Source organism: Lissotriton helveticus, chromosome 9 (assembly GCF_964261635.1).
Source record: "Lissotriton helveticus chromosome 9, aLisHel1.1, whole genome shotgun sequence".
Lineage (NCBI taxonomy): Eukaryota > Metazoa > Chordata > Amphibia > Caudata > Salamandridae > Lissotriton > Lissotriton helveticus.
Genome location: NC_136070.1, coordinates 1,137,954,037 through 1,137,981,849, shown reverse-complemented (window position 1 = coordinate 1,137,981,849; position 27,813 = coordinate 1,137,954,037). Strand labels below are relative to the sequence as shown.

The 27,813-nt window shown below is 46.4% G+C and overlaps 1 protein-coding gene across 1 annotated transcript in view; it reads right to left on the bottom strand.

The window, feature by feature from the left end:
* DNAH12 (dynein axonemal heavy chain 12) overlaps window positions 1-27,813 on the bottom strand; it is a 1,534,490-nt gene that overhangs the window by 1,363,723 nt on the left and 142,954 nt on the right. The window contains exons 8-9 of the mRNA XM_078661571.1: window positions 21,771-21,966; window positions 6,416-6,604 (exon numbers count right to left, since the gene is read on the bottom strand). Coding sequence (XP_078517697.1) covers window positions 6,416-6,604; window positions 21,771-21,966 — 385 coding nt within the window. The remainder of the gene's footprint in view (window positions 1-6,415; window positions 6,605-21,770; window positions 21,967-27,813) is intronic.

Below are 27,813 nucleotides of genomic sequence, written 5' to 3'. Positions count from 1 at the left end.
CAGCCACGCAGCTCTTCTTGTCGCTATGGAAGAGCCCATGACCCTCGCCACAGAATCTGCTGTATCCAATCCACTCTGAATAACCTGCCTTGCTGCAGCTTGAGTATCAGAGATTACCTCTTGGAAGTCTTTTCTATCATTCTCAGGTATCTTGGGTACCAACTGTTTCACAGTGTCCATAAGAGCGTGGATATAACGCCCCATCAAACAGGTTGCGTTTGTGGATTTCAAAGCCATACTGGCAGAGGAGAAAACTTTCTTAGCATTCTGATCCTGTTTTCTCGACTCCTTTTCTGCTGGGACCTGTGGAAATATTTAACAACAAGGGGTGGTGATGGACAGAGTTTCTGAATTAAGCAGAATACTCTCACCCAGTCAAGAGATCAGGGCTAGATCCAACACCGTTTTTTAGCTCACTGCACCATCCCAGTTCAGAACCTGGCTATATGCAAATTAGTCTGTTCCTGTCCCAGTGCATCATGGGAACAGGGCAGACCAAACTACCAAGCCAATTCTTCACCAGAAAGGAGACAAGCTACCGGGGACCGGTTTCTGGCATTTCAGCCTCGTCGGCCCGGCTTGCTTGAATCCTGATGGAGCAGTGAGCAAGGGACTCATGTCTGAGTATACCCTGCCACACCTATAGTGGCCAAAAACGATTCAGAAAAGGGGGTGGTGATGAACAGAGTGTCTGAATTAAGCAGACCACTCTTACCCAGTCCAAAGATCAGGGCAGACGACGCCTGAAATGGCAGAAACCGGTCCCCGGAAGCTTGTCTCCTTTCTGGTGAAGAATTGGCTTGGTAGTTTGGTCTGCCCTGTTTCCATGATGCACTGGGCCAGGGACAGACTAATTTGCATATAGCCAGGTTCTGAGCTGGGATGGGGCAGTGAGCTAAATAACGGTGATGGATCAAGCCCTGATCTCTTGACTGGGTGAGAGTATTCTGCTTAATTCAGAAACTCTGTCTATTATATATATCAAGATGTAATGTGTAATCAGTCTGCGTTCACTGCAGCAATATATTCTTTATTTGTCAAAGGGTAGTCAGCCCTTGGTCCACCAAACCCGATTTTGAAGAAATTATTTTGTAAATAAGCAGGACAATCACAGCCGGACAGCACGACAATTCGAATCCGAATTTTGTATATCAATATATCATTATAAGTACTATAGAATGTGTATACATGACCCCTGTTCATTATACACAACGAGATTCAATGTGTGATCTTTCTGCGTTAAATGCGGCAATATGTTTTTTATTTTTTATTTTTCAAAGGCAAATCAACCCTTGGTCTAGCAATCCCGACTTGTAGAAATAACTTTGCAAATAAACAGTAGAATCATGGGAGCTTACTTTTCACCGGCCCGTACTACCACGCTGCAGTCTTTCTTCCATGAACTATGTCGTGTATTACCATTGGTTAATAGTGAAGCAGGCATTTAGCTGCTGCGAGTACACGCGCGGATACTGGCCCTACACCCTTAAATACCGAAGGTCCCGTTCGAAATCACTTTTGATTAACTGCGTTTGGGATGAGACAGCCTTGCAATCCGTGGTAAGTGACCTAGGTCTCACCATTTCCTTAACGGTGCTCTGTTGTAACAAGCATGACCAGTCTAGTAATGCATCCGCTCCTCCATTTATTTGTAGATTGGAGCTCGGATGTGGCACGAGAAAAAAACGCCACGCTTGCGGTGAGTTTCTCCCGGGTACTCCAAGTTAATAACGGACTGTATTTAAGCTATGTTTAAGGACATCTTGACTCAAACCCCCTCCTCCTTTTCTTGCCTCCCACATAGAATCCTTCAAATTTGAACTCGAGATTCTTTTTCCAACGTACTGCCTACAAATAATGATGTCACAGGATTGTGTCCCCTTGGGTAATTGCTTTTGTTCAGTTTAATGACTCAGTGCACGATGAACTTGTCATCTCCTTTAAATAAATATGTTCGTAGTGCTTCATATGATGCTGACAGACAATGTATACAGAGCGTGATGACCTTGCCCTTTCCTCACAACGTTCGTAGTGCTTTACATGATGATGGCAGAGACAATGAATACATTGCAGGATGACCATGCCCTGTGCTTAAATTTACACGATTATAGTGTCTTTCATGATGGTGACAGAGACACTGTTCACCGGGCATAACTTGGGCTCAATTAGTTTGCTATACCGAGATGTGCTAGGTTGTGCGGTCCTCCAATATGTGATTTTTATTTTCTTGTTTTTAACCCGGCTGGGTAATCTTTCTGATGCTTGTCAACTAAAGCATGTTTTTGTAAAATTAGGTTTGTAATGATGTGGGACTCATTTAATCAATGTCCACAGCACTGATAATAGCCTAATTTCTTTAGGTTGACGCTCTCTTCTACATCCGGAGCCTCCGGGCCCACTACTCGTCAGAGAAGGTGCCACATAGTTTGCTGTGGCCACATAGGTAATGCTTTGAGACTGTACTAGCTCATTTAAATCAGTATAAGTGTTAATCCCCATTTGATTACCCTGTTTTTAATCATAGATGCCCGACATCACCTTCCCAGAATTCTCACCCCCACCTGTCCTGATGAAGACCCCGCAGTAGGGCATGAACCAGCCTACCACATTAGGGGTCGAAACGTCGACATAACACCTGGTTTGCCTACCCACCGACAACAGATCATTTTTGGCTGTGTTTATTATATTGGGATAGGAATTTGAAATTGTATGGAAATACTAGAATGGCAATATGAATACGCCCCTGTGGTATCATTTTCTAAATGTACAAATGACCACCTGTGATCTTGACACTTTTCTACATCCGCACTACCCTCACTACTTTAACCCCTTCACCTTTCCCTTCCTATGCCCCTCCTTTCCTGGGCATCAAGAATAAGTTTAACATTTTGATGAACATTTGTGCAATTGATTTGCAATTGAGGATGTGATTTATAACATCACTCAATAAAAGAATTGTAAGGATTGTATATTGTTTTCCCTGGAATCCTTCTTTTGTTTGTGTGTAAGGATTAGTTTCAACTGGGACCCCCTTATATGTAACATTGACTACCCAGGTCCCAGTGCCGTTGGGTCAACCCTTAAATCTGTAACATGCAGGAGGAGATGGCGCATTGTAGCTGGGATGTGGCCAGGGGCATGGTTTCAATTACCTCTGCATTAGAGCTCCTGCAGAATGCGAAGGCGGCCACAATGGAAGGGGGGGACAGTGAGGAGGCTACCAGCCATGGTAGCATTACGCCCTCTCCCACCGAGAGCAGGAGTCACAGCGAACGCCACGGCGCTGCGCAGGAACAGTCTGACACTACAGACAGTGTTGGGAGAGAACATGCACATGCAGCGCGTGGACACAGGAAGTAGGAACCACTGCCAATTACCAAACATTAGATGGGTGATGTAACCCATGTCCAAATGGACACTGCTTACAATACTGGTAGTGTGCTTTTTAAACACCATTACAAAAAACTGTTACTGGCGCTGTCTCGTTACTCACTCATAAATAGTTTGACGTTATCTCTGCCCGTCTCTGTCTCCCATCATGTTCAACTGCAACACCAGCTGCGTACGGCTCTGGATGAGGGTTGTCCTCGTCCTCGTCCTCAGAGTCAGTTAGTTCCACTGCTGTTCCCTTTTTTGTGGCCAGATTGTGTAGCATTAATTTTGCAACATTTGATGGGGCTGTACTGACGTGCATCTCCACTTTTGTGTAGGCAACGGAATCTGCTTTTGAACAGTCCAAAGGTGCGCTCCACCACGTTGCGTGTGCTCTTATGTGCCACATTGTATCTCCTCTCCCTTGGGGTGGTTGGGTTGAGATATGGTGTGAGTAGGTAAGGCCGAAGGGCATATGCTTGTCACCTAAATACAAAAGAAAGTGCCTTTAATTTGTGTGACCAATAGCTTGAGCCAAGGTGTACATCAGGGTGTGTCACATTGATTTACCTAGTAGGTATCCTTCTCCAAAAACACCAGCAGCCAGACGTGTATGGATACTACTGTTCCAGAATATGTACGAGTCGTGGGTACTCCCTGGGAATTTGGCCACGATGTCAGTTATGATGAACTTGGCATCACATATCACCTGCACATTAATGGAGTGGGTGGTTTTGCGGTTGTGGTAAATGTATTCTGTTGCTGCAGGTGGGCAGATTGGTATATGGGTCCCATCGACGCAGCCAATGACGTGTGGGAACTGTGCCAGTTGGTAGAAATCCAGCTTGGTCCTCTGCAGCTCTGCCTGTGTGCTGGGGAAGGTAAGTAATGTTCCATTCTGTCCATCATGGCATCCAGGAAGGTGTTGAAAAAACGGGATAGGCAGCTCTGTGACACACCACCTACTGCGGCTATCACACCCTGGTAACTTCCTGATGCCAGGAGGTGCGGGCAACAGAGTACCTGGACATGGGTGGGTATTGCGTGCGCCCTTGGTGTCTGATGCTCAAGATAGGGTTTGAGGTCCCGTATTAGGTCAAGGATGGTGTGTGGGTGCAGCCTGTACCTTTCATGGATTTCTGGTACAGTCAATTGAAACAATGTGATGCGCAGTCTGTACACCCGCTCTTCCCGTTTCCAGATCCTCACTCCTGCTGCTCTCAAGCGTAGCCGCCTTGCTATGAGGTAGAGGCCCGCCTTTGTGTTCACACTGTTGCATTTTGGGGCTGTTTTTATGCACTGCACCGGATTACCACCTGCTCAGGATCAGTTGTAAATACCAAATTGTTATTACCGATTTTGGTCAAATTCGGTAATACCGATTTTTGCTACATCGCATTTCTGGGATTTTACCGATTCGGTATTCATTGTTTCGGTGTTCTCCGATCGGTAAATAAGGAATCGGTAATTATTGACCGATTCGTTATTACCGATGCCATTCGGTAATACGTACATCTCACAGGGCTAAATACCGGTCGGTAAAGCCGAAATTTACCGATTTTCGGCTTTACCAACCGGTATTTGGCCACCTACATATGGCCCTAAGTGATTTACCCAGAATCACAGGATGTAGACGCGACCCCGAGGCTCGAACCCTGGTTTCCAGCACCAAAGTCGGCAGTCTAGCCGACAGACCACATCCTCTCCCCATATTCTTTAAATAAAATTGACTCTTTTGGCTCTACTCATTCCTGGATCTACACCAGGTTCTTAGGCCCTATTTCAAATTCACTGGTCTAAGCAGATTTACTGCTCTAATTAAAAATGAGGATGCTAATGAGGAGCAGAATTAATTTTATCAGAATGGGCAAGCTGGTATTGGAAACAATAAAGGGTTTTATACTAGAGAACTATGTTCAAGTCCAGATGTGCACCACTTTTGCATTATTTATCAAATGAATTGACTGCATTTGAGAAATGTGTCTTTCTAGCCCTCTGTCTAGTCACATCATTTATATTTTGTTGTGCTAAACAAGGAAGATGAGGTATTTCTTGAAGTGTCCACTTTTTCTTCTGTCAGTAGTGATCTGCCTATGCAGACCCACAACGTTCCTCCGCCAAGCGAGAGCCATTAAAGAGAGAAGCAGCTACATGATCAAAATGTAGCACTCAGCACCACAAAAATTGACTCCTGGGGAAACACTTCTTCAATAAAAGGAGACTCAGTCAATTAGTGTGGGAGGAATGCAAAGAGGTGAATAAGAGGAAACAGCCAGCTATTCCGTCAGTCAAGTCTGAAGTTGGTCATACCCAGGTATACAGTATAAATATGTGAAACTATAGATACCCTCTGAGTGTATAACCATACCTGCTCTTTGCAGAGCCTTATGCGCTCAGTACATATGAGGCATGACTTTCACTCGCCCACCATGAGCTGTAAACTCATTACCTCTGTCCTCGTTAAAATGGGTGCAGGGCATTGTCTTAAGCTATACCTTCGGCTAACTCCTATGTCCATAGTACATTATTAGCATCAACTGGCACCACAGGGTGTGGCCTTTTTATTGTTCTCTGTGGTACTATGCATGTATTCACATGTACCAGTTTCCTAGAGGCCATATTGATGCCCCTTCTTTGCTCCACTTCCCAAGCCTTCACATGAAGAAAATAACAAAGATGAAATAAAGATAAGGATTTGCAATGCTGGATGCTAGAATGATGATGGAGTGCAGTGGATATGTAAAGCATGCCTTCATACATCTAACCTTGTGTTTATAGACAATTGCAAGATAAATGTATTACTTACCTCATAAGAATGGATAAAAACAAGGCATACATTCAATATGAAAAGATGTTATCCCAGCACATTTTCTTTTGTGTTAGCTTATAACATAGCAAGGATTTTCGTCCAATGTAACAAATATAGTAATCAATGAAAACCAGAAAAAAGTGTTACTTTGTGGGTTGTGGAAAAGACATATGCATGTATACTGACTTATCTACATACATTTCGGAGATGTGGCAGATTATAGGTTAACTATACCTGTAAAGTTTGTGAAATCCTGGTTACAACGAACATAATTGCATCTTCTAAATCTTGAAAACTGGGGTAAAACTCCATTTTCTCATCATCAAAGATCAATTGCATCTTAAACAAAGGGAGGTGTTGTCCATCGTCTGGATCGTAGAGCTTCACATATGCTTCAATACTTCTCTTTAATAGTTCTCTGAGCTGAATTTAAGTAATTTGGAGAATAATAAACAGTTTACATCTCAGTCAAATATTTAAAAGGCTAAACACTAATTCTGCACAATCAATTAATTAATGGAAAAAATATACTTAGAGGTCGATCACATTGAGCGGTGGTACTATGGTAATATCAATGTGAGTTAGAACTCAGTTCATAAGGTCCAGAATACTTATCAGCAAATTAATGAAAAAAAACAAGATTAGATACCAAATTCAGCATTGGTTAAAATACTGCGATGTTGAAATGTTGTTCTGGATTTAGGATAATATAGTCGGTTTTTCGAATTTTTCTTCATGCAATTTGTTTTACACTAGGCCACACATATCGCCAAAGAATAATGTATCTCCTTGCAAAGATGAGGGTGTGTAACATAAAAGAAAACGGTTGAATATCATACATAACTACTCATTGATGAAATTTTGATAAAGAATCTTATGATTAGTTACAGCACCGTGCATAAAACTTCCACAAAAACAATCATTTAAAACAAATGCATTCTAAAATGTAGATACGACATTGAATAGAAATAAAGTGACAATACAGTCATATAAAAACCTTAAAAATAATTACCCATCCAAAGGATGAAATTGTGAAAACAAGGACAAGTAAGAACAATAGTTACTTACCTGTAATCTGTGGTTCTCCAGTATTGGTGTCTTTCATAGATTCACATGCCTGAATCATTCCCCGTCGTCAGAATGGGAGTCTCATAAAAAGCAATAATATGCACATAATATCCTTAGAAATCTTGTTAATAACCAACCAGGAAGTAAAGTAGCCCAAGCTACAAGAGTAAAAACTTCCACACTCATGACTATCCTAGTCATTTTGTATAGTCCAAACTGCAGCCAATCAGGCAACAGCACCCACCAGAATGTTCTCCCCAGAGGCTCAGGCTCTCAGATTTTCTCGCACCAGAGTGAAGCTAAAACATCATAGCCTAAAGAGCCTCTGAGTGGAGGTGGGCGGGTTCCATGTTAATCTATGAGACACCAATACTGGAGAACCACAGATTACAGGTAAGTAACTACTGTTCTTCTCCAGTATTGGGGTGTCTATCATAGATTCACATGCCTGAATCAGAGTAGATAGCAGTACCCAAATAATGCTTGGAAGACGCTATTTGTAACATAAATCTGTAGGTAGCAAGTATATACAATCACCTATTAAAATGCTAACATTCATATATGCATGAAAAAACTTGCAACCACATGAGAATGTACTCAATATTAGGTATGGTAATAAGCGTCTGGAAAGCAGTACAGAGGAGGAGGGAAACAGAGGCGCACCTCATCTAAAAAGATTGCGTAGAACCGCTTGACCCACTGACGTATTAGTCTCGCTGGCAGCATCCAAACAATAATGCTTGGTGAAATTATGTCTGCTGGACCAAGTCACTGCTCTGCAGATTTGCTGAAGAGGAACTCCAGCGAAAAGAGAAGTCGAGGAAGAAACTGCCCTTGTAGAGTGAGCTCTTGGAGTTGTCTGCAAAGGTCATCCAGATGAAAATCCAAAGGCACTTTTGGCATAAATTTAGGATTTGTACGTGTTGGACGTGAATTGTAAGAAAGGTGAGTTGACAGTGAAAGCTTGAATATCACTGACTTATCTAGATGAAGTCAGTGCTAGCATCAGAGAAACCTTCCAGGTAAGGAATTTAAAGTCCACTCTGTGGGGGGGAGGAGCCTAGCTCGCGACCGAGATGGCCGCGCTTTAGCTCGGCTCCGTTCGCCCGCCTGTATTTTCACATTTATCCTGCTGTTATCCTGCCCCGGGAAGCCCTCTTTGCTGTGTGGTAGTGCTACGACGCCCTGCAGGCACTTACCTCTTGTTCCGGTTGTCCTGGCTGCTGTGGATCCGGTGCGGTGCCCACGATAATTTTGGGGAGTCGGAGGCGGACTGGCCTGGATCTTCTTGCTGGCTCCCGGCCCGGACGGAGCCCGCGGTGCTGCCCTTCGGGGCGCGGTGGAGGTGGTCGGAAGGCCGTTGTTCGTGTGGGCCGGAGGTCCTTCCTGGCTGGTTCCCGTGGGGAGGAGGCCTTTGGTGGAGGCGCTGCCTTCCATTGCCGGAGCTCCTCGTGTATCCGGCTTGCTCCCCCTTTGTTCTCCGGTCCGGCCATTTTGATTTTGCCGCCCGGACTCGGAGAACGGGACCGGCGGCGTTGGGTGGCCGGTGAGGTCCCTTTCTTCTGGTGGCCCCCCTTCCTGCCCGGGGTGCTCTGCCGCTGGTCGACGCGACTACACTTGCCTTGCCGTCGCCCCGGCGGAGGTTGGCGGCCGCGCGGCCTTGTTGGGCTCTCAAATGGCGACCGACCCCAATTGTCTTGGCCGGGCCTGGACGAGCGCTGGAGGCCCGCCGCATGGCCCGGGTGACGAATACTGTAAAGGTTTTCCTACACTTAAAGAGGTCCTGGATGCCCTGCTCTCCTGGCGATTCTTGGTGGCCGCGCCTGTCATTACTTCGGAGATGGTTCCTCGCTACGGGCCTCCCGGGCCCCCACGCCGGATGTGGCTTTGCCGTTGCGGGGTGCGGCTGGAATTATCCTGGCAGAATTGGCCCCGGCTACGACCGCGTCCGTGGGTGTGCGGAACTTGATGGTGCCTCCTCCTCCGGCTCTGCCTCCTTTGCCTCTGGCCCGGGAACTGGATTTTGCTCGGCCTGACCTTCATGACTCTCCCGGTTCCTTTTTGCCGCCGCTGCCCGGCGATCTCTCCTGTGCTGGCCCAGATGGGTCGGTTTCTTTGGACATATCCTTGGACCTGTGCCTGCATCGTTTGCTACACTTCGTGACTTTCCTGGATCTTCCGTGTTGTCCTTCACGTATATTTTCTGGACTGCCGTTGGATTTTCCTGCTGTCTGCCTTCTGTTCTTCGTGGCCTGGACCTCGCTGGACCGGACTGTTCCCACTTTGGACAAACAGGGACAGGGCTGATGTGCACTGGCATCTGCGTGCGGTAGTCTTGTACTAGTTTGGATGGTCAACGTGTCCTGGTATGGTTATGTGTGACTGTTTGGTGCTCTTGGACTGTAACCTGATAATCTTTGGCTTCCCGGGGTCTCGGACCTTCGACTCAGGCGGGTGGCCGGGTGCGTTTCCTCCTGTTTCCCGGCCCTCCCCCGTGTATGTGTATGTATGTGTCTCCCATCCCGTGTTCCCTTCCCTTGCCCTTCCCGTTTTTGTCTTCTGTTTCCGACTTCACTTTGCTCCGCTATATTTCGGGTTCTAATTAGGGCGACAGGCACGCTGCGGGGGGGTAGGCCGTAGCCTTCTGCAGGGGTGCAGGGTGGGCTTAGGGGTGGGTGGGGGGGGTCTGTCTCTATTGGGGGGTCTTTTTCCCCCCTTATTTCTTCCTTTTTTTGTTCTATGGCTCTTGTGTATTCACCTTTTCGGGACTCTGTCTCCTCATGTGTCCCCCTGGGGAGTTTCTGTGGCGTTCGTATTCCGGTGTGTGTCTGATTGTGGCCCGCTGGTTATTCTGGTATCGACTTTTTGGTATATCACTTGCCGGGTCATGTTGTTCTGTCTTGTCTCCTGGGGGTGCGTGATTTGGTGGGAGTCCCTTCTTTTGTCCCCTTTTTCCCTCTTCCCCTTCCTCCTTTATGGGGGTTTCTTTATTTCCGTTGGGGTGCGTATCGTATTGTATTTTGCAATGGGGGCCTTTTTGGTTTTGTATCCTCAATTTGGGTGGGGGCGGTGACGGGTGAGCGCGGTTTGACTGCTGCCATTGTAGCTTCTTTGTACTCCGATTATGTGTATATTCTTTGGTAGCTATGTTTGTATGGCTTATTGTTTCATCCTGTGTTCATAAAATGGCGGCTTGCCGCGGCCCCTCCCTTGTTGTTTCTTCCACGGCCCGTTATTCTTCTGTTCCCCCGCCCCGTATTAGAAAATTAACCTTTTGTTATCCTGTTTGTGCTGATTGCTCGATGGCCTTTGTGGTTTCTCCTGTGCTCCTGGTGCCATATCCTGTGAAGAACCTATTCTCCTTTGATACGTTTTTTACCGTGTGGTGGCCAGCCCGTGGGGTTGTAGGCCCGTATTTGTGAGCTTTCTTTGTACAATAAAGGTTTTTAAAAAAAAATAAAAAAAATCAAAATAAATAAAGTCCACTCTGTGAATTGGCTCAAATGGATGGCGCATGAGCTGCGCTAATACCACGTTAAGATGCCAGGATGGAGGTGGATGACGTACAGGAGGAAACATTCGGAATAGTCCTTTAAAAAACTGTTGTATTATTCTTGATGAATAAAGAGAATTGGACCCATCTTGTCGGAACCTTGAAATGGCTGCCAGAAAGACCTTTAGCATGGCATGAGAAAGGCCTGATCTTGCTAAGTGCAAGAAAAAAGGTAATATCTGTTCCGGTCCTGCGTGAAACGGATGAACCCCAGCAGATTGACACCATATGCAGAATCTTTTCCATTTAAGTCTGTATGTCTTTATTGTAGCGGGTGCTCGCGTGTTAGCCAGAACTTACTTGCAATCCGCAGGAATATTTAGATGGGCGAATTCAAGGTGCTCAGGTGCCAGGCAGCTAATTTCAGAGAAGCAGGATCTGGATGGCAAATCTGACCGTCCTGAATGGACAGGAGAGTCGGTATTGGTTTAAACTGATTTGGATCGCACTCTGACAGGAGGAGAAGTTCGGTGAACCAGAATTGGCGAGGCCATCTGGGAGCGATGAGAATTAGACAACAAGGTTCTTTCTTCATCTTCCGGAGAACCCTGGGGACCAACGGTATCGGAGGAAAGGCGTAAGCAAATATTTGAGACCAATTCATTGAAAACGCATTTCCCTGAGAATCCTTGTGAGGAAGCCAGCTTGCAAAGAATAGGCATTTGCTGTTCTTCTTGGTCGCAAAGAGGTCCAGATCAGGATGACCCCACTGCTGGAAGACTCAATCCACTGTTGGTTGATGTAGCTCCCATTCGTGGGTGGACACCGTTGACCTGCTGAGGGTATCCGCCAGAACATTTGACACTCCCGGCAAGTGAACTGCCAAGAGATTGATCCTGTGCCGTATCGCCCAAGCCCAGATTTCTTGGGCTTCCCAAGACAAAAGAGCCTGTTTGTTTAAGTAATGCATACTTGTAGTATTGTCCGTGCGAACCAATACTGTGGCTCCTTGAATGAGTGTACGAAAGGACTTGAGGGCTAAGAAGATGGCTCTTAGTTCTAGTAGATTGATGTGCCATTTCCTTTGTTGAGGGTTCCATTTTCCGCTGACCTTTAGCCCCTGAAGATGTGCTCCCCAACCCTCAAGGGATGCGTCTGTGGTGATAGTGAAATTTGGCGTTTCTTGAAGGAACGCACACCCCTTCTTTAGATTTCTTTCTTGAGCCCACCAGAGAAATGCCTCACGCATCCGAGGTGTAATTTGAATGAGATCCTCGAATGAACCTGAGACTTGTAACCATTGCAGGTTGAGCTCCTCTTGAAGCGGCCTCATTCTGAGGCGGCAATTTGGTATCAACGGGATGCAAGAAGAGACCATTCCTAGAAAGGACTTGAACTTTCGGACAGAAAATGACTTTTTTAATCGTAACATGTGAGCCAGGTTTAGGATTCTTTTTTGTCTTTCTTCTGATACAAAAGCCTGCACTAGTTGCGTGTCCAAAGTCGCTCCCAAGAACATTTGCCTTTGCGAAGGAACAAGATGTGATTTGCTGAGGTTGATGGAAAGACCCAGCAATTGGAATAGGGACAGACATCATTGGACATGGGTATTTGTGTCTGAGAAAGAATTTGCCTTGATAAGGCAATCGTCCAGGTAAGGAAAATTTTGAATCCCCTCCAGGCGGAGGTGCGCTGCTACAGAAGCTAGGACTTTCTTAAACACTCTGGGTGCCGATCTTAGTCCAAATAGAATGACTTTGAACTGAAAATCCCTGCCAGCCATGCTGAAACGCAGGAACTTTCTGTGACGGGGCAAAATGGGACCGTGGAAGTACGCATCTTGAAGGTCCAGGGTGCCAACAGAAGATGAAAATTTTCTTGAAGCGATAACATCCAAAATAATAATTTCCTTAGATACTTGTTAAGGGAACGGAGATCTAGAATTGGGCGCCATTCTCCAGATTTCTTCTTTATTAGAAAGAACCATGAATAGAATCCTGTTCCTCTCTGCCCTTGAGGGACTTTTTCGATTGCTCCTTTTTGTAACATCAAATTTATCTGGGAAAACAACTCCTTGAGATGAGCTGGAGGAGGGCCCCTTGGAGCGACATTTGGAGGAAACTTTTCAAATTCTAGAGCATGGCCCCGGGCTACAGTGTCTAGGACCCATTTCTCCGATGTTATTGAGGACCAGTTCGAATAACATTTTGAGATTTTTCCTCCAACTTTTACATGGGACTGCGGCAGACGCGTTGGCAGGTGATGATACTCATTGTCTTTTGTTAGAATCCTTTCCGCGGTAGGAAAGTTTGTTCTTATTCTGGGAATAGGATGTGTTGCGTTGGCTGTATGATTGGTATCGCGGAGTCCCCTGATATGACCTGTAGGAAGATTGTTGGCTATAACCTCCTCAATTAGAGGACGATCCACGTCCTCTCGCACCCCGAAATGGCGTCTTGCGAAACTGCAAGGTGCCAAGAGATCTGGCCGTTTCTGTATCCTTCGTAATTGCTTGCAAGGCTTCTTCCACATGTGGGCCAAACAAAGCTTCCCCAATGAAGAAAAAGTTACCGTCAATGTGGAAGTAGCGCCGACGGAAATCTTCGTCGATGAAGGGGTCGTCGACGGCATCGTCGACGGCGTCGTCGACGGCGTCGTCGACGACGGGGTCTTCTTCTGAGGTAGAATCTTCTTAGAAGTTGGTTTTGGAGGCAAATTCTTGATTGATCTTCTCGGGGCGTGGAAGGCAAAGGTTTGCTCCTGACAGGAGGAGTATCTTTAGAAGTGGTAGGCCTCTCTGAACCCTTAGAGGGTTGTTGCTTCTTCACAACCTTGGCCCCAGGAGAAGATAACACCTCCTCAGCAGACCTCTTCCTAGAGGCCACAGAAGACCCAGAGGCAATACTTCCTACCTCAGAGACTGGATTGTCCTGGTCCCTTAAGCTTCTGTAGCCACAGAAGTAAGCGGCCTCTCTATCCCTGACGGTCTTTTGAGGGAAGGTCCTGCAGATCTTGCAGTCCTTGCAATCCTTCACTTGATAGTCCGGATACAGGCAGTAAATGCATTTCTTGTGGGGATCTTCTGAGAAAAGCCAAAGCTTACGACAAGATTCACAAGGCCTGAATAATGATTTCTTAGAGGAAGACAGCCTAGAAGTGAGAAATCCTGAAGAAATTTGAGAAGAACTGAGCAGAGCTCAGGGAGACTCCCTTCACACAATGTGCAGTAGAAAATCTTAGAGCCTGAGCCTCTGGGGAGAACATTCTGGTGGGTGCTGTCACCTGATTGGCTGCAGTTTGGACTATACAAAATGATTAGGATAGTCATGAGTGTGGAAGTTTTTACTCTTGTAGCTTGGGCTACTCTACTTTCTGGTTGGTTATTACCAAGATTTTTTAGGATATTATGTGCATATTATTGCTTTTTACGTACCGTGAGACTCTCACTCCGACGAAAGGGAATGATTCAGGCATGTGAATCTATGAAAGACACCCCAATACTGAAGAACATATAATACACATCAAATTCTCAACTGTGATTAACTTTGGGCAAACTATCACCCTCCAATTTACAAATGCAGATGTACTGTTAAGTAGCTTCTTTAGTCTACTTGAAGATACAAACGCAACACAATTTGGTTAGGCATGTAAACATAAGCTTAACACTGTCTTTCAGACATGTGTAGGACACTCTTAAGAATAAAGGCTTCAGAAGCTTCTTTGTTGTATCATGCAGCAGGGGCATGTTAACAATGTGCACAAGCGTCTTACCTGACGATCTACACAAGCTGCCACTTTCTTCTGAGTTAACTTTAAGTTCATATATGGATTGGCACCTCTTATTATTCCTTGTGAAGTCGTCCAAAGCTTTTGGATTTGGTTTCCATGAAACTGCAAAAACTGATTGTGGCCATTTCTTGTGCATCATTTCCAACAATTTTAGACGACCTGGTATGTGTGTCATCCATTGGGTCCAGATGCACTGTGTGCTCAAGAGAGACACTCTGTGTCATGGTCCTTGTGTCCTGATGAAACTGTTCAAATGTATTGAAATGAAACACGTGGACCTGCCCTAATAAAATGTTCTTAACGCGCTCCAGTATTTTTAACATGCGCATAGTGTGGGCATAGTATTATTCACTGCACTCATCTGATATATTTTTATGTCGAGCCTGAGTCAGGGCGCATGCGCTGCTCTGCAGGACTTGCTGTAGTAGAGTATGAAAGAGAAGCCCACTCTCCGCCCATATTTTCCATTGGCTTGTGTCTTTGTCCTTCGTAAATTCTAGCTTCTGATTCAGTAATTGGCTTGTTAGTCCCTCCTTAGTACATAGCATGTCTTCATTTGTAACCTCCCATGGCTACTGGCCCCTTTACTTTGGTTGTTACACGGTATGTGTTATTTACACTAGTAAGCACCATTTTCTTTATTGAGTTTCTCCTACTTCATGCACGACCACTCAATGACGTTCTTTACTCACATTCAGAGCGCCATGCGCGCTTTCACTTTCAAGCAGCCGGGACAATGGCATTGCAAATATTTTTATGCAAGGGCGCCACTCTTGATCACGGCACCCGCTTAATTTAATATTCATAGGAGTCGCACATGTTTATCGCAGCACCCGCATTAATTTGAAACATGTTTGAATCAGAAGGTCTCAAATATCTGGAGACCATAACATTCAGAAGGGCTTATTCTATTGTTGACCAGTGAATCTTTATCCCATCTTGCAATACACTCAACAGCATTGCTCTGAATGTCAAGTGTTATTTAGGGAATGCGCCTACTTGTAAGCAGTCCCTTGTTTTTAAAAATATTTTTTTTATTCATTTCAATAAAAGATTAATAATAGAAAGCAAAGCCCGAAACAAAACAGCGTATTGTGCTTTGCAGGTAACGAATGATTTGAAAAGTATGAATTAAAATATTCAAATCACAGTACATCAAACAACACTGTGAAATGTCACAGACCATGACAATTATTGTTTCACTTCACCAGGGCTACAGATTAACAGACGAGAACAATAAAGGGACCAATTGCCCAAGCTAGTTAGGAACACGTGTGGCAGGGGCAGATGTGACATAGGGAGTACCATGACGCCCAGCCTGCTACTGTGGCAGCAACAGGTGAAAACTAGGCCGTACCAGTATGGTATACCTGGAGACTTGGGTATCATTAGTGGACATTTGAAATATGGGTTGTAACCACAAAAGACGTGGAAGGTCCAGCACGACTGGACCAACCTGGGCCCTCAAAAAGATATGACGATACATATGCTTCAAATTCTCTATTACCACTCTAGGGTTGCTCTTGAACGTGCTGTTATGTTACATCGAGAACCAAATGTTCATATGTAATTTCCAGGATTACGTACTAGCCTGCTTTATTGATGCAGAATGACTGCCTAAGCGATGTGAAATTATAGATTAAATAAATGGATTGTTTGGTTCATTTTTATCCACAAGCAAAATTCGTATAACATAACATAACATAATCCATAAAAAGGTGGAGAAAATGATGATTGCTGGACTGATGTTGAGATGTGGAAGGAGATGAAAGGTGGGGGTCCTCACAAAGAAATAATTTTGGTTATAGAATTCTTTAACAGTGGATTAGAACCTCCAGTGGTTACCAACATCTGGGGAGGCCCATTCAGCACAAGGCCAATTAGTATGTAAGATATGGGTGTAGGGATAGACTTCCACACCAATTTGTTAGAAACATCTATATTTATTGAATTTGCATACGACAACACACATAAAAGAGGAAGGCAAGGTACAAGCTAACTGCACATCTGCTTGTGACAGTTCCCCTCAGCATCTGAGAGTTAACTGCAAACCCTCCTAACATTCTAGAATGCCAACTGTCTGCAGCACAATGTGAATGTTCTGACACTAATACGGTGTCCTGTATGAAGTGAGCTCTGACATGAATACCTACCATCACAACACATTTCCCCCCTTTTATATTCAAGAACAATTAAATATAAATACTTAGGAAAAACATTATGATCAAGTGATATAGAGATACTGCTAACATCTAATATGCATTGACATCTAATCAAGAAGATAGCCATGCATATGATCACTAATTATTTAAAAACCCAAGATGATACATATTAATACGGGTATGACAATTACTAAATTAATACAACTTAAGTGACACTATATACCTAAAATTAGAAAGGTCATAAAATGTTCTGATATAAAAACAATATAAACATGTTCACAAATATAATACTGTACATATTAATATATTAGACATCAATATGCTTAAAATGTGTGAACTCATACTACTGGATTAATCACACAAGTAGTCTTTAAACCTTCTGAGTTTAATCACAGAATGTCCCGTCCTTCTTCTTTTATTACTAGCTATGGTGCTCACATCATGGGATGCCCCACTACTCTCTTGTGAGTTTTCCATCCCTTCTTGCTGTTCCAAAACCCATTGACTCTGGGGACCCAGGTGGTCATCATCACCTGGTACCCCATTACCTTGGGCATCATCGTTTTTATATAACTACTCAAATCTTTGTTTAGTATCATTTGCTTCTCCCTGAGAACTTACAACATTGTTCTGTGAAGTGAACTTTGGTTACCAAAACCAACATCCCCATTGTCATCCAATCTCTTACACAAGGAAGTCGCGGACAAATGCCAAACCTTACCATCACTTAGTAGTACAGAATTGCAAAAAACCTTATGTACTGCTAAAGGTGGGTTAAAACAACTTTGTTTTTTACCAATAAATCTGCATCTTTCTTCTCTTACTCTGCCACCAACCATCACATGCACTACTTTGCTTTTATGCTTTAAGTCATAATGTCTTTCGCACTTTGTGCTTCAGATAAATTCACTTTCGCCACCTCAGGTGACCAATCAACCCTTGAAGCTGCTTTTAACCATCCTATGCTATCTTTTGACCTGGGAGTTCTTTCCCTCGTCAGTTCAAAAGAACTGAAAACAGTACTCTCAATAGGGGTAATTCTATATGCCCACACCATCTTGTGTAATTCTCTCCTCCACACAAGACTTTTATAATTGGATAAATGTACAATCCCTTTTGGAAGGCAGTTAAACAGTTCTACTGCTCCGTTTCCCGCTGGATGCTACACTAAAGTAGTCTTGTGCATGATTCCATTTCTCTTTAAAAAAATAAATGAAAATTTCGGAAAAGAATGGGGACCATATTCACTAAGAATACACTTAAGTAACCCCTCTCTAGTGAACCCTTTGGAAAGGAATTTGCTAACACTACTGGTATCTTTGAACTATTTCAGTTTCAGGTCACTTGGTAAAATAATCCATCAAAACAATTATGTACACTTGCTCTTCATGTTCCCATATCGACCCCATTATATTTATTCCAACCCTTTCTCCTTGCATTTCTGGGCTGAGTAAAGGATATAAAGAAGGTCTGAGTGTTACTTGAGTTTTATGAGAATCCTCTCACTGTATGCAATATCTGACCTTCCTTTTTATTTCTTTGTCACAACCTGGCCACCAACACCAACTCGTGACTCTATTCCTAGTTAGGACTACACCCAAATGCCCTTCATGGCAAATTCCTAAGACCTTCTCCCTCAAACTTTACAGAGGCACAACCTTCCCTTGTCTTAAAATCAAACCACCTTCTCAGGACATCTCATGTCTAAGTTGTCAGTATGTCAATACCTCTTAACTGATGGACTTTGTATCTGGCCAACCTACTGATAACATCCTACTCACTTCCTTAAGATTAGTGCCTTCTTCTGGGCACTTTTCCATTCCTCACCCAAAATGCTAGGAAATTCCTCTGAAATATTAGCTATACGAAATTCTTCCAAGGTACCCTTACTCACTTCACTCATGGGTAGTGGCATGTGATTCAGAAAATCTACAACAACATTCTTTGCACCTGATACGTATTGTACTTCATATTTAAAAACATACCGCCTCACTGACATACAGGCTAATCTAGGAGATTCACCATATAATCACTTAGTAGTTAACACTCTAGTGAGAGGTTTATGGTCACTTCGTAAAGTAACATTTTTCCCCCAGATAAATTGGCGGGAATGCTCGAGGCCCCATGCACAGGTGGGTGCTTTCCGTTCTATAACTGAGTATTTTTTTTCAGTAGGGGTAAGTGAACGGGAAGCAAATACAATAGTTTCTTCCTTGCCCAACTTATTCTTCTGTGTGAGAAATGCACAGATTCCTCTACCACCAGCATCCGTGGTAACAATACTAAGTAATTCAGGGTCAAATCCTTGTAAAGGAGGAGCATTGAAAATATAATTTTTGAGTGATATAAACTAGCCTTACAACGTCTGGAGCATTCAAACTTGTTCTTAAGTTTGAGTACTTGTCTGACTTCGTATGTTTTGGATGAAAAATCGTTCACTAACTTAGAACAGAATTCCACCAACCCCAAGAATGTTCTCACCAATTCGTTAGAAACTTCTCTCTATTTTTTTTGTCAAATGTCTTTTAATTGATTTTTAGTGTAGTTACCAGCAGTATCAGTTACAAATACATGCAATCTCTTGCCAATAATGTTCACATCTTTCATAGGGTACAGTTGCTTGGTATGAACGAGAAAGTGTTGACTGTTTATCAGAGCCATCAAATATTAGCTGTCATCCCCTTTTATTTATGCACTTACAACTTTTCCCCATCTCCCACCCTCCACCCCGCCCTAAACCTTCCCTTAAACTTAATGTAACTATAGGATGGAATAGGATTGCATTCTTATTCAGTATTTAGTCTTACCAGCAATGGGAGGAGAGTATTATATGTTCAGCCCTCGTTGGCTAGTCCCTATTTGTTCCTGTCTTTATGTTCTGTTCTTAAAATTGAAATAAGTGTAGTGATCTAATGGTTGGTGGACATGTTGTTAACCGCTTGACCGCAGCGCGAATTCCGCCGCGGTGCTGGCGGAATAAGGAGTGGGCGGGGTTCGGATGGCCCCTGGCCATCCTCCGCACACACCCACCGTGAAGTCGGACGGCCGAGGGCCGTCCAACGCATGGAAGGGGTTAATGGTAGACCCCGCAATAAATCTTCCGCTAGAGGACTCCATAAGTAGTCAAAAATGTTAAAGTCTCTAAACATTTCTGCCATTCTTTCCATTACAAGCACGCTCCAAAAGCAAGCACACCATTGAGTAATGGCGGGAGCTTCTTTTTTCTTACATGCTGTCACTATCGCGCCTTTGTCTACTCCCAAGCAGAGCCACATAATGGCTTTGTCCCCCCTCATCTGGTATTGCAATTAATCTGATCTGAGACCCAGGAGCATAAATTCAGGTGAATCAGGAATATTTGTTTCAGCTTTGTGGGGTAGAGATACCAGTATCAGAGCGCCTTGTAAGGGGCCTCTCTCAAACCAGTGGAATGATTATTTTCGGTAATGTGTTTCCAAATGGTTTTCCATTGTCTTTCATTAATCTCAAGCCCTCCTCACAAACTTTTCTATATGTGGTAAATCTCTGGTTGCTGCTTCTCTGATTTTTGGGCTCAACACCAAGTGCTTAAGTTGGAGATAATGGTAATGTTCAGAGGGTTGTAGGTTACAATCGCGCCTGCAGTGTTCAAAGGTTAATATATCATAATTACGGGGTCCAACACACTGAGGCATCCCCCCTCTTTTCATGCATCGTAAGGACCTGTTTGCATTGCCGGCGGGAACTCAGGATTGTGATGACTTGGGGTATATGGTGAGGGGAAAGTTGCCTAGTCGGCTATCTTCGTGACCTCATCCCACACTTTAAGAGTGGTCTGGGTAGGCGTACTTAGATATGCGTTCCTTGGTCTATCCTGCTTTGGTTTCCAGAGCACATCCCAGCTGGGTTTCCCCACTATGGCCCTATCCATGTGCAACCAGTGTTTATCTGATTCTCTCGGTGACCATTCCATTATTATCGTGTGCTGCGCCGCTTTATAATGAAAGGTAAAGTCTGGGAGTGCCATTCCTCCCTCATCCTTTGTCCTTGTAAGAAGTCTGAATGGAAGCCGCACCCGTCCATTTTGCCATAAAGAACGCGTAATCATTGTGCCTAATATTGAGAAAAATGACAGTCTAGAGCGATTGGGAGGGCCTGGAATAGATAGAGTAATTTTAGAAGAATCGTCATCTTAATTGCGTTCATACGGCCCAGCCACGAAATATAAAGTGGTCCCCACCGTTTGAGATCATTTTGTAGTTGTTTCAGGAGAGGTGGAAAATTTGTCCTATATAACCCCCTCTACAGTAGCAGTAATCCTCCCCCCCAGGTATGTAATGTTGTGTTTGGCACATTGAAAAGGGAAGTCCCTGACCAGTGAGGTCATCTCTCCCTCGGAGAGTGTGAGGTTTAAAATGTAGGATTTAAATAGGTTACCTCGGAATCCTGCTATTTGTTCTATCGTTTGCAGTTCCTCCTGCAGTGCCGTTAATGTGGCTTGTGGATCTGTTAGCGGTAGGAGGATATCATCTGCAAATAGTGAGATTTTATACTCATCCGTACCAAATTGTATACCCTTGATCCCCTTTATTGCTCTTATCCTGGCCGCAAAGGGCTCTATACTCAGGACAAACAATAAGGGCGAGAGGGGACATCCCTGTCTTGTTCCTCTACCTAGGGTAAACGCGTCCGAGCTGACGCCATTAACTAGAAACGTCTATATTTAATGAAGTTGCATACTCCAACACACTTAAAAGAGGTGCATGGTCACAGCGAGTCTGCTCACGACAGTTCCCCTCAGCATCTGAGCGTTAACTGCAAACCATCCTAACATTCTAGAATGCCCAGCTGTCCGCATCACAATGTGAATGTACTAACACTAGTACGGAATCCTGTAAAAAGCGCACTCTGATATGAAGAACTACCATCAGAACAATGGCAGACAAACTATATGGTACAACATTCTGCAAGGGGCCACATCATTTTACGTTATGCCACTGATGTGAGCTTTAGACTCTGCCTAATACCAGGTTTTACTCAGGATTCCAGTTAACACAAAAGCACTGATTTGGTTTATGTGGAGACAAAAATGATTTACCTGATTAGACATGAGTGCAGACACGCTGTTGTAGAAAGAGTCAATTCTATCTGGTTTAATGCCAAGCAGGGCATCCTTCTGTGTGAAGAGCTTGATCACTTTTGGGTACCAGGTGTTACGTAGCTTCTCTTCCATGTTTGTGCAGGCCAAGGTCACGTTGTTTCTCAGTGTTTCACAATCAACCGCACCCTTCTTCCTGTCATCCAACAAAAACAACGATTATTCAATGAGTTGATTCAAAACTAGGTGAACTGATGACTACAGCAACTATACAAAGCCACATGTATCCTAAAAGCAAATGGCCAGGAGCAGCTCCTCCATTATAGGGGAGTACCGCCACCCCACTGAAATGCCCCCAGAAATTAAAAATATTTTTCAGCACCCCTCCTGAATGGAGTGTCAGGACGGGGGCAGGGCTGATACAGCAGGGAGCAGGGTGGACTGCCTTTTGCATTTGTTTAAACAGCAGAGTTGAGAGGTTTAAAGTGCGCACGTGTGGCTGCCCATAGCAAGATGGCCGGCCAAAGAGACATGCGCCCTTTAAACCGCTCAACTCTGCTGTTTTAGGACAGCTGGGTTGATAGTAAGTACAGCCTCCAGTGCCCTTGGGAGCACTGACAGAGGCCGCTCCATCCAATCAGGGTGCTGCTCTCAGCAACGCCAGTATTGGCTTGGGAGCCTGCCTCTAGGAGAGAAGACGAAGGAGGACTTTGCCTCATTGCATGAAGGCAAGTGTTTTATTTTACTTAATGTATTAATTTTTCTTCTCTCACCAGCCACACCATCCTGGGACACACTAGCGGTCAATGCAGCTAACTAGGGACATATGGAGGAATGCAGCCGTGGCCCATGGAGGGAGTTCCGTGGGGCAGGCAGGCGGGGCGGGGGGTGGTAAACACCGGAATATGGATGATTGTAGGTAAGTAAACAATTAAATCAAATAAACAAATTTCGTTCCGTGCCCTGCATCGCAAAATGCGACGCAGGGCGCACTACGAAATTCGTTTTATTAATTTAATTGTTTACTTACCTGCAATCATCCATATTCCGGTGTTTACCACCCCCCACCCTGCCCCTCCCCGCCCCGCCTGCCTGCCCCATGGAACTCCCACCACCGGCCGCGGCTGGAGGAATGGTTTGGAAAATAGCCTTTTAGTATAAGAAGATTACACTCACATTTAAAGTATGTTTTCTCAATGGGTATACAGCAGTCAAAAGACAGGTAGCATGTACTGTTTGACTTTAAAGGGGCGTTCCGGAGAATGATATCACAATAGCTCTTAAAACTCAGACAACAAAACAAAGGAACATTCTGGAATGCCTGTTGTTTATTGTTAGCGATGCAACCGTTGGTAAAGAGAACTGCTGTTTTCTCACATCTGAATGGTCACTTTAAAGTGCACGGACGTAAATATGATTTAAAGTGGTATACCTTTCACTACAGATTTCTGACCCTCTGTTTACACCGTGCCGACCTACCCTATGTTCCTGTCTCAGTTGGGGCGTAACAAACGCCCCCACAGCCCTCGCGGTGCGGGGGGGGGGCACTCTCTTCAGTAAATGAAGGGGGCTCCTTCAGCTCTTCAGTGAGAGCTGTGAGAGAGGCTTGCACTAAAGCAAGCCTCTCTCCCTCTAAAGCAGGTGCAGGCTGTCTGCAGCTTGCTCTGAGCCCCTCCCGCTGACTGAAGAGAAACAATGCAACAACTTACATTGTTTCTCTTCAGTCAGAGCCCGGATGGAAAAAGTATGGGGTGGGGGCCCAGAGACAGCATTCCCCGCAGGGCTCTGCTCCTCTGAGAAGAGACAAGGACAAGGATGTGGTGGGGGCCCCAGAGACGGCATTCTCCAGGGCAATGCTCATATGAGAAGGGATGAGGCAGCAAAATGGTGCCCTCAGGCAAGCACTCTTGTTAGAACACACCACCATGGGCGTCTGCAGGTGGTGGCAAGGGGAGGGGGCACTTGCCCCTCCCCCCCTGGATCGCCAGTGCGTCTGGTGTGGGCCCAGTCACAGCCGGCCCTAGTTCATCATGCTTTTGAAATGGTGACATTGTTCCAGGTGGCAGCCCACTCCATTGGGTGGGAAGGGTGCAAGGGGGTGGACGAGAAGGGTGCAAGGCAGAGGGGAGAAGGGTGCAAGGTAGAGAGGAGAAGGGTGCAAGGCAGAGGGGAGAAGGATGCAAGGCTGAGGGGAAAAGGGTGCAAGGCAGAGGGGAGAAGGGTGAAAGGCAGAGGGGATAAGGGTGCAAGGCATAGAGGAGAAGGGTGCAAGGTGGAGGGGAGAAGGGTGCAAGGCAGAGGGGAGAAGGGTGCAAGGTAGAGAAGGGTGCAAGGATGAGGGGGAGAAGGGTGCAAGGGAGAGGGGAGAAGGGTGCAAGGCGGAGGTGAGAAGGGTGAAAGGCAGAGGGGAGAAGGGTGCAAGGCAGAGAGGACAAGGGTGCAAGGCAGAGAAGAGAAGGACACAGGGCAAAGAAGGGTGCAAGGCGGAGGGGAGAAGGATGCAAGGCGGAAGGGAGAAGGGTGCAACGGGAGGGGGAGAAAGGTGCAAGGCAGAGGGGAGAAGGGTGCAAGGCAGAGGGGAGAAGGGTGCAAGGCAGAGGGAAAAAGGGTGCAAGGCAGAGGGGAAAAGGGTGCAAGGCAGAGAGGAGAAGGGCGCACGGCAGAGAGGAGAAGGGTGCAAGGTAGAGAAGGGTGCAAGGCGGAGGGGAGAAGGGTGCAAGGCAGAGGGGAGAAGGGTGCAAGGCAGAGAGGAGAAGGGTGCAAGGTAGAGAAGGGTGCAAGGCGAAGGGGAGAAGTGTAAAAGGCAGAGGGGAGAAGGTGCAACGGCGAGGGGGAGAAGTGTGCAAGGCAGAGGGGAGAAGGGTACAAGGCAGAGGGGAGAAGGGTGCAAGGCAGAGGGGAGAAGGGTGCAAGGCTGAGGGGAGAAGGGTGCAAGGCTGAGGGGAGAAGGGTGCAAGGCAGAGGGGAGAAGGGTGCAGAGAGGAGAAGGGTGCAAAGCAGAGAGGAGAAGGGTGCAAGGCAGAGAGGAGAAGGGTGCAGAGCAGAGAGGAGAAGGGTGCAAGGCAGAGAGGAGAAGGGTGCAAGGCGGAGGGGAGAAGGGTGCAAGGCAGAGGGGAGAAGGGTGCAAGGCAGAGGGGAGAAGGGTGCAAGGCAGAGGGGAGAAGGGTGCAAGGCAGAGGAGAGAAGGGTGCAGAGAGGAGAAGGGTGCAAGGCAGAGAGGAGAAGGGTGCAAGGCAGAGGGATGAAGGGTGCAAGGCAGAGAGGAGAAGGGTGCAAGGAAGAGAGGAGAAGGGTGCAAAGCAGAGGGGAGAAGGGTGCAAGGCAGAGAGGAGAAGGGTGCAAGGCAGAGAGGAGAAGGGTGCAAAGCAGAGGGGAGAAGGGTGCAAGGCAGAGGGGGAAAGGGTGCAAGGCAGAGGGGAGAAGGGTGCAAAGCAGAGGGGAGAAGGGTGCAAGGCAGAGGGGAGAATGGTGCAAGGCAGAGGGGAGAATGGTGCAAGGTAGAAAAGGGTGCAAGGCGGAGGTGGAGTAGGGTGCAAGTCAGAGGGGAGAAGGTACAGGGCAGAGGAGAGAAGGGTGCAAGGCAGAGGGGAGAAGGGTGCAAGGCAGAGGGGAGAAGGGTGCAAGGCAGAGGGGGAAAGGGTGCAAGGCAGAGGGGAGAAGGGTGCAAAGCAGAGGGGAGAAGGGTGCAAGGCAGAGGGGAGAAGGGTGCAAGGCAGAGGGGAGAAGGGTGCAAGGCAGAGAGCAGAAGGGTGCAAGGCAGAGGGGAGAAGGGTGCAAGGCAGAGGGGAGAAGGGTGCAAGGCAAAGGGTAGAAGAGTGTAAGGTAGAGATGAGAAGGGTGCAAGGCAGAGGGGAGAAGGGTGCAAGGCAGAGAGGAGAAGGGTGCAAGGTAGAGAAGGGTGCAAGGCGGAGGGAAGAAGGGTGCAAGGCAGAGGGGAGAAGGGTGCAAGGCAGGGAGGAATAGGGTGCAAGGTGGAGAGAAGGGTGCAAGACAAAGGGGAGAATGGTGCAACGGGGAGGGGGAGAAGGGTGCAAGGCGGAGGGAAGGGTGCAAGGTGGACAGGAGAAGGGTGCAAGGCGGAGGGGAGAAGGGTGCAAGGCAAAGAGGAGAAGGGTGCAAGGCAGAGGGGAGAAGGGTGCAAGGAAGAGGGGAGAAGGGTGCAAGGCAGAGGGAAGAAGAGTGCAAGGTAGAGAGGAGAAGGGTGCAAGGCAGAGGGGAGAAGGGTGCAAGGCAGAGAGAAGAAGGGTGCAAGGCGGAGGGGAGAAGGGTGCAAGGCAGAGGAGAGAAGGGTGCTAGGCAGAGAGCAATAGGGTGCAAGGTGGAGAGGAGAAGGGTGCAAGGCAAAGGGGAGAATGGTGCAACGGGGAGGGGGAGAAGGGTGCAAGGTGGAGGGGAGAAGGGTGCAAGGTGGAGAGGAGAAGGGTGCAAGGCAGAGGGGAGAATGGTGCAACGGGGAGGGGGAGAAGGATTAGTTACTTACCTGTAATCCTAGTTCTCTTCCAGGGGTATACTCATTAAAGTCATAAGCATTGAATTATCTCCGCCCATGAGCGGGAACCCGGAACACATAAACCATATACATATATATGTGTAAATATACCAAAAAGTACATAGTACTAAACTAATTATACACATATACATGTATAATACCCATAATATGCAGCCTAACATATATACATAGGCTAATAAAGCCAAACTTACACACGTTCTGTAGCATGAAAATATGCTGTATATAAATGCAATAAACAGGCATGAGCCTAAAATGCATTTCATAACCATGAAAACCTTTTATTTTCATCAAAGAACCTGTTGTAAACAGTTATTAGCCTGAAAGGCTGCATATGAAAAAATGTCTGTGTACAGAAAATCAGACTGGCACCCTGCCTTTAAGGCCCCAGGCATGGTGCAACGGGGAGGGGGAGAAGGGTGCAAGGCGGAGGTAAGGGTGCAAGGTGGAGAGGAGAAGGGTGCAACGGGGAGGGGAGAAGGGTGCAAGGCAGAGGGGAGAAGGGTGCAAGGCAGAGGGGAGAAGGGTGCAAGGCAGAGGGGAGAAGGGTGCAAGGCAGAGGGGAGAAGGGTGCAAGGCGGAGGGGAGAAGGTTACAAGGCAGAGGGGAGAAGGATGCAAGGCAGAGAGGAGAAGAGGGTGCAAGGCAGAGGGGAGAAGGGTGCAAGGCAGAGAGGAGAAGGGTGCAAGGCAGAGGGGAGAGTGATGCAAGGTAGAAAAGGGTGCAAGGCGGAGGTGGAGTACGGCACAAGGGGGAGGGGGAGAAGGGTGCAAGGGGGAGGGGGAGAAGGGTGCAAGGGGAGGGCGAGAAGGGTGAAAGGCAGAGGGGAGAAGGGTGCAAGGGGGATGGTGATGAAGTTAAAAATGTGCCCCCCCAGAAACATTTCTGGGGACGCCCATGGACCCCACACTACTTTGTCAGAGAGAGTGGAGAGAGAGAGAGAGTGGAGAGAGAGAGTGGAGAGAGAGTGCAGAGAGACAGAGTGGAGAGAGAGAGAGTAGAGAGAGCAGGTGGAGAGAGAGTCAGTGGAGAGAGAGAGTGGAGAGAGACAATGGAGGGAGACAGTGGAGAGAGAGTGGAGAGAGAGAGGGTGGAGAGAGAGACAGTGGAGAGAGAGTAGAGAGAGTGGAGGGAGACAGTGGAGAGAGGTGGAGAGAGAGGGGAGAGAGAGAGAGTGGAGGGAGTGGAGAGAGAGACAGTGGAGAGAGAGTAGAGAGAGAGTGGGAAGAGAGAGTGGAGAGAGAGAGTGGAGAGAGAGTGGAGAAAGAGAGAGTGGAGAGATGCAGTGGAGAGAGATAGAGTGGAGAGAGAGTAGAGAGAGGGAGAGTGGAGAGAGAGTGGAGATAGACAGTGGAGAGAGCATGGAGAGACAGTGGAGAGAGTGAGGAAGAGAAAGTGGAGAGAGAGAGAGTGGAGAGAAAGACAGTGGAGAGAGAGACAGTGGAGACAGTGGAGCGAGAAAGTGGAGAGAGAGAGTGGAGAGAGAGAGTGGGGAGATTGGAGAGAGAGAGTGGGGAGATTGGAGAGAGAGAGAGT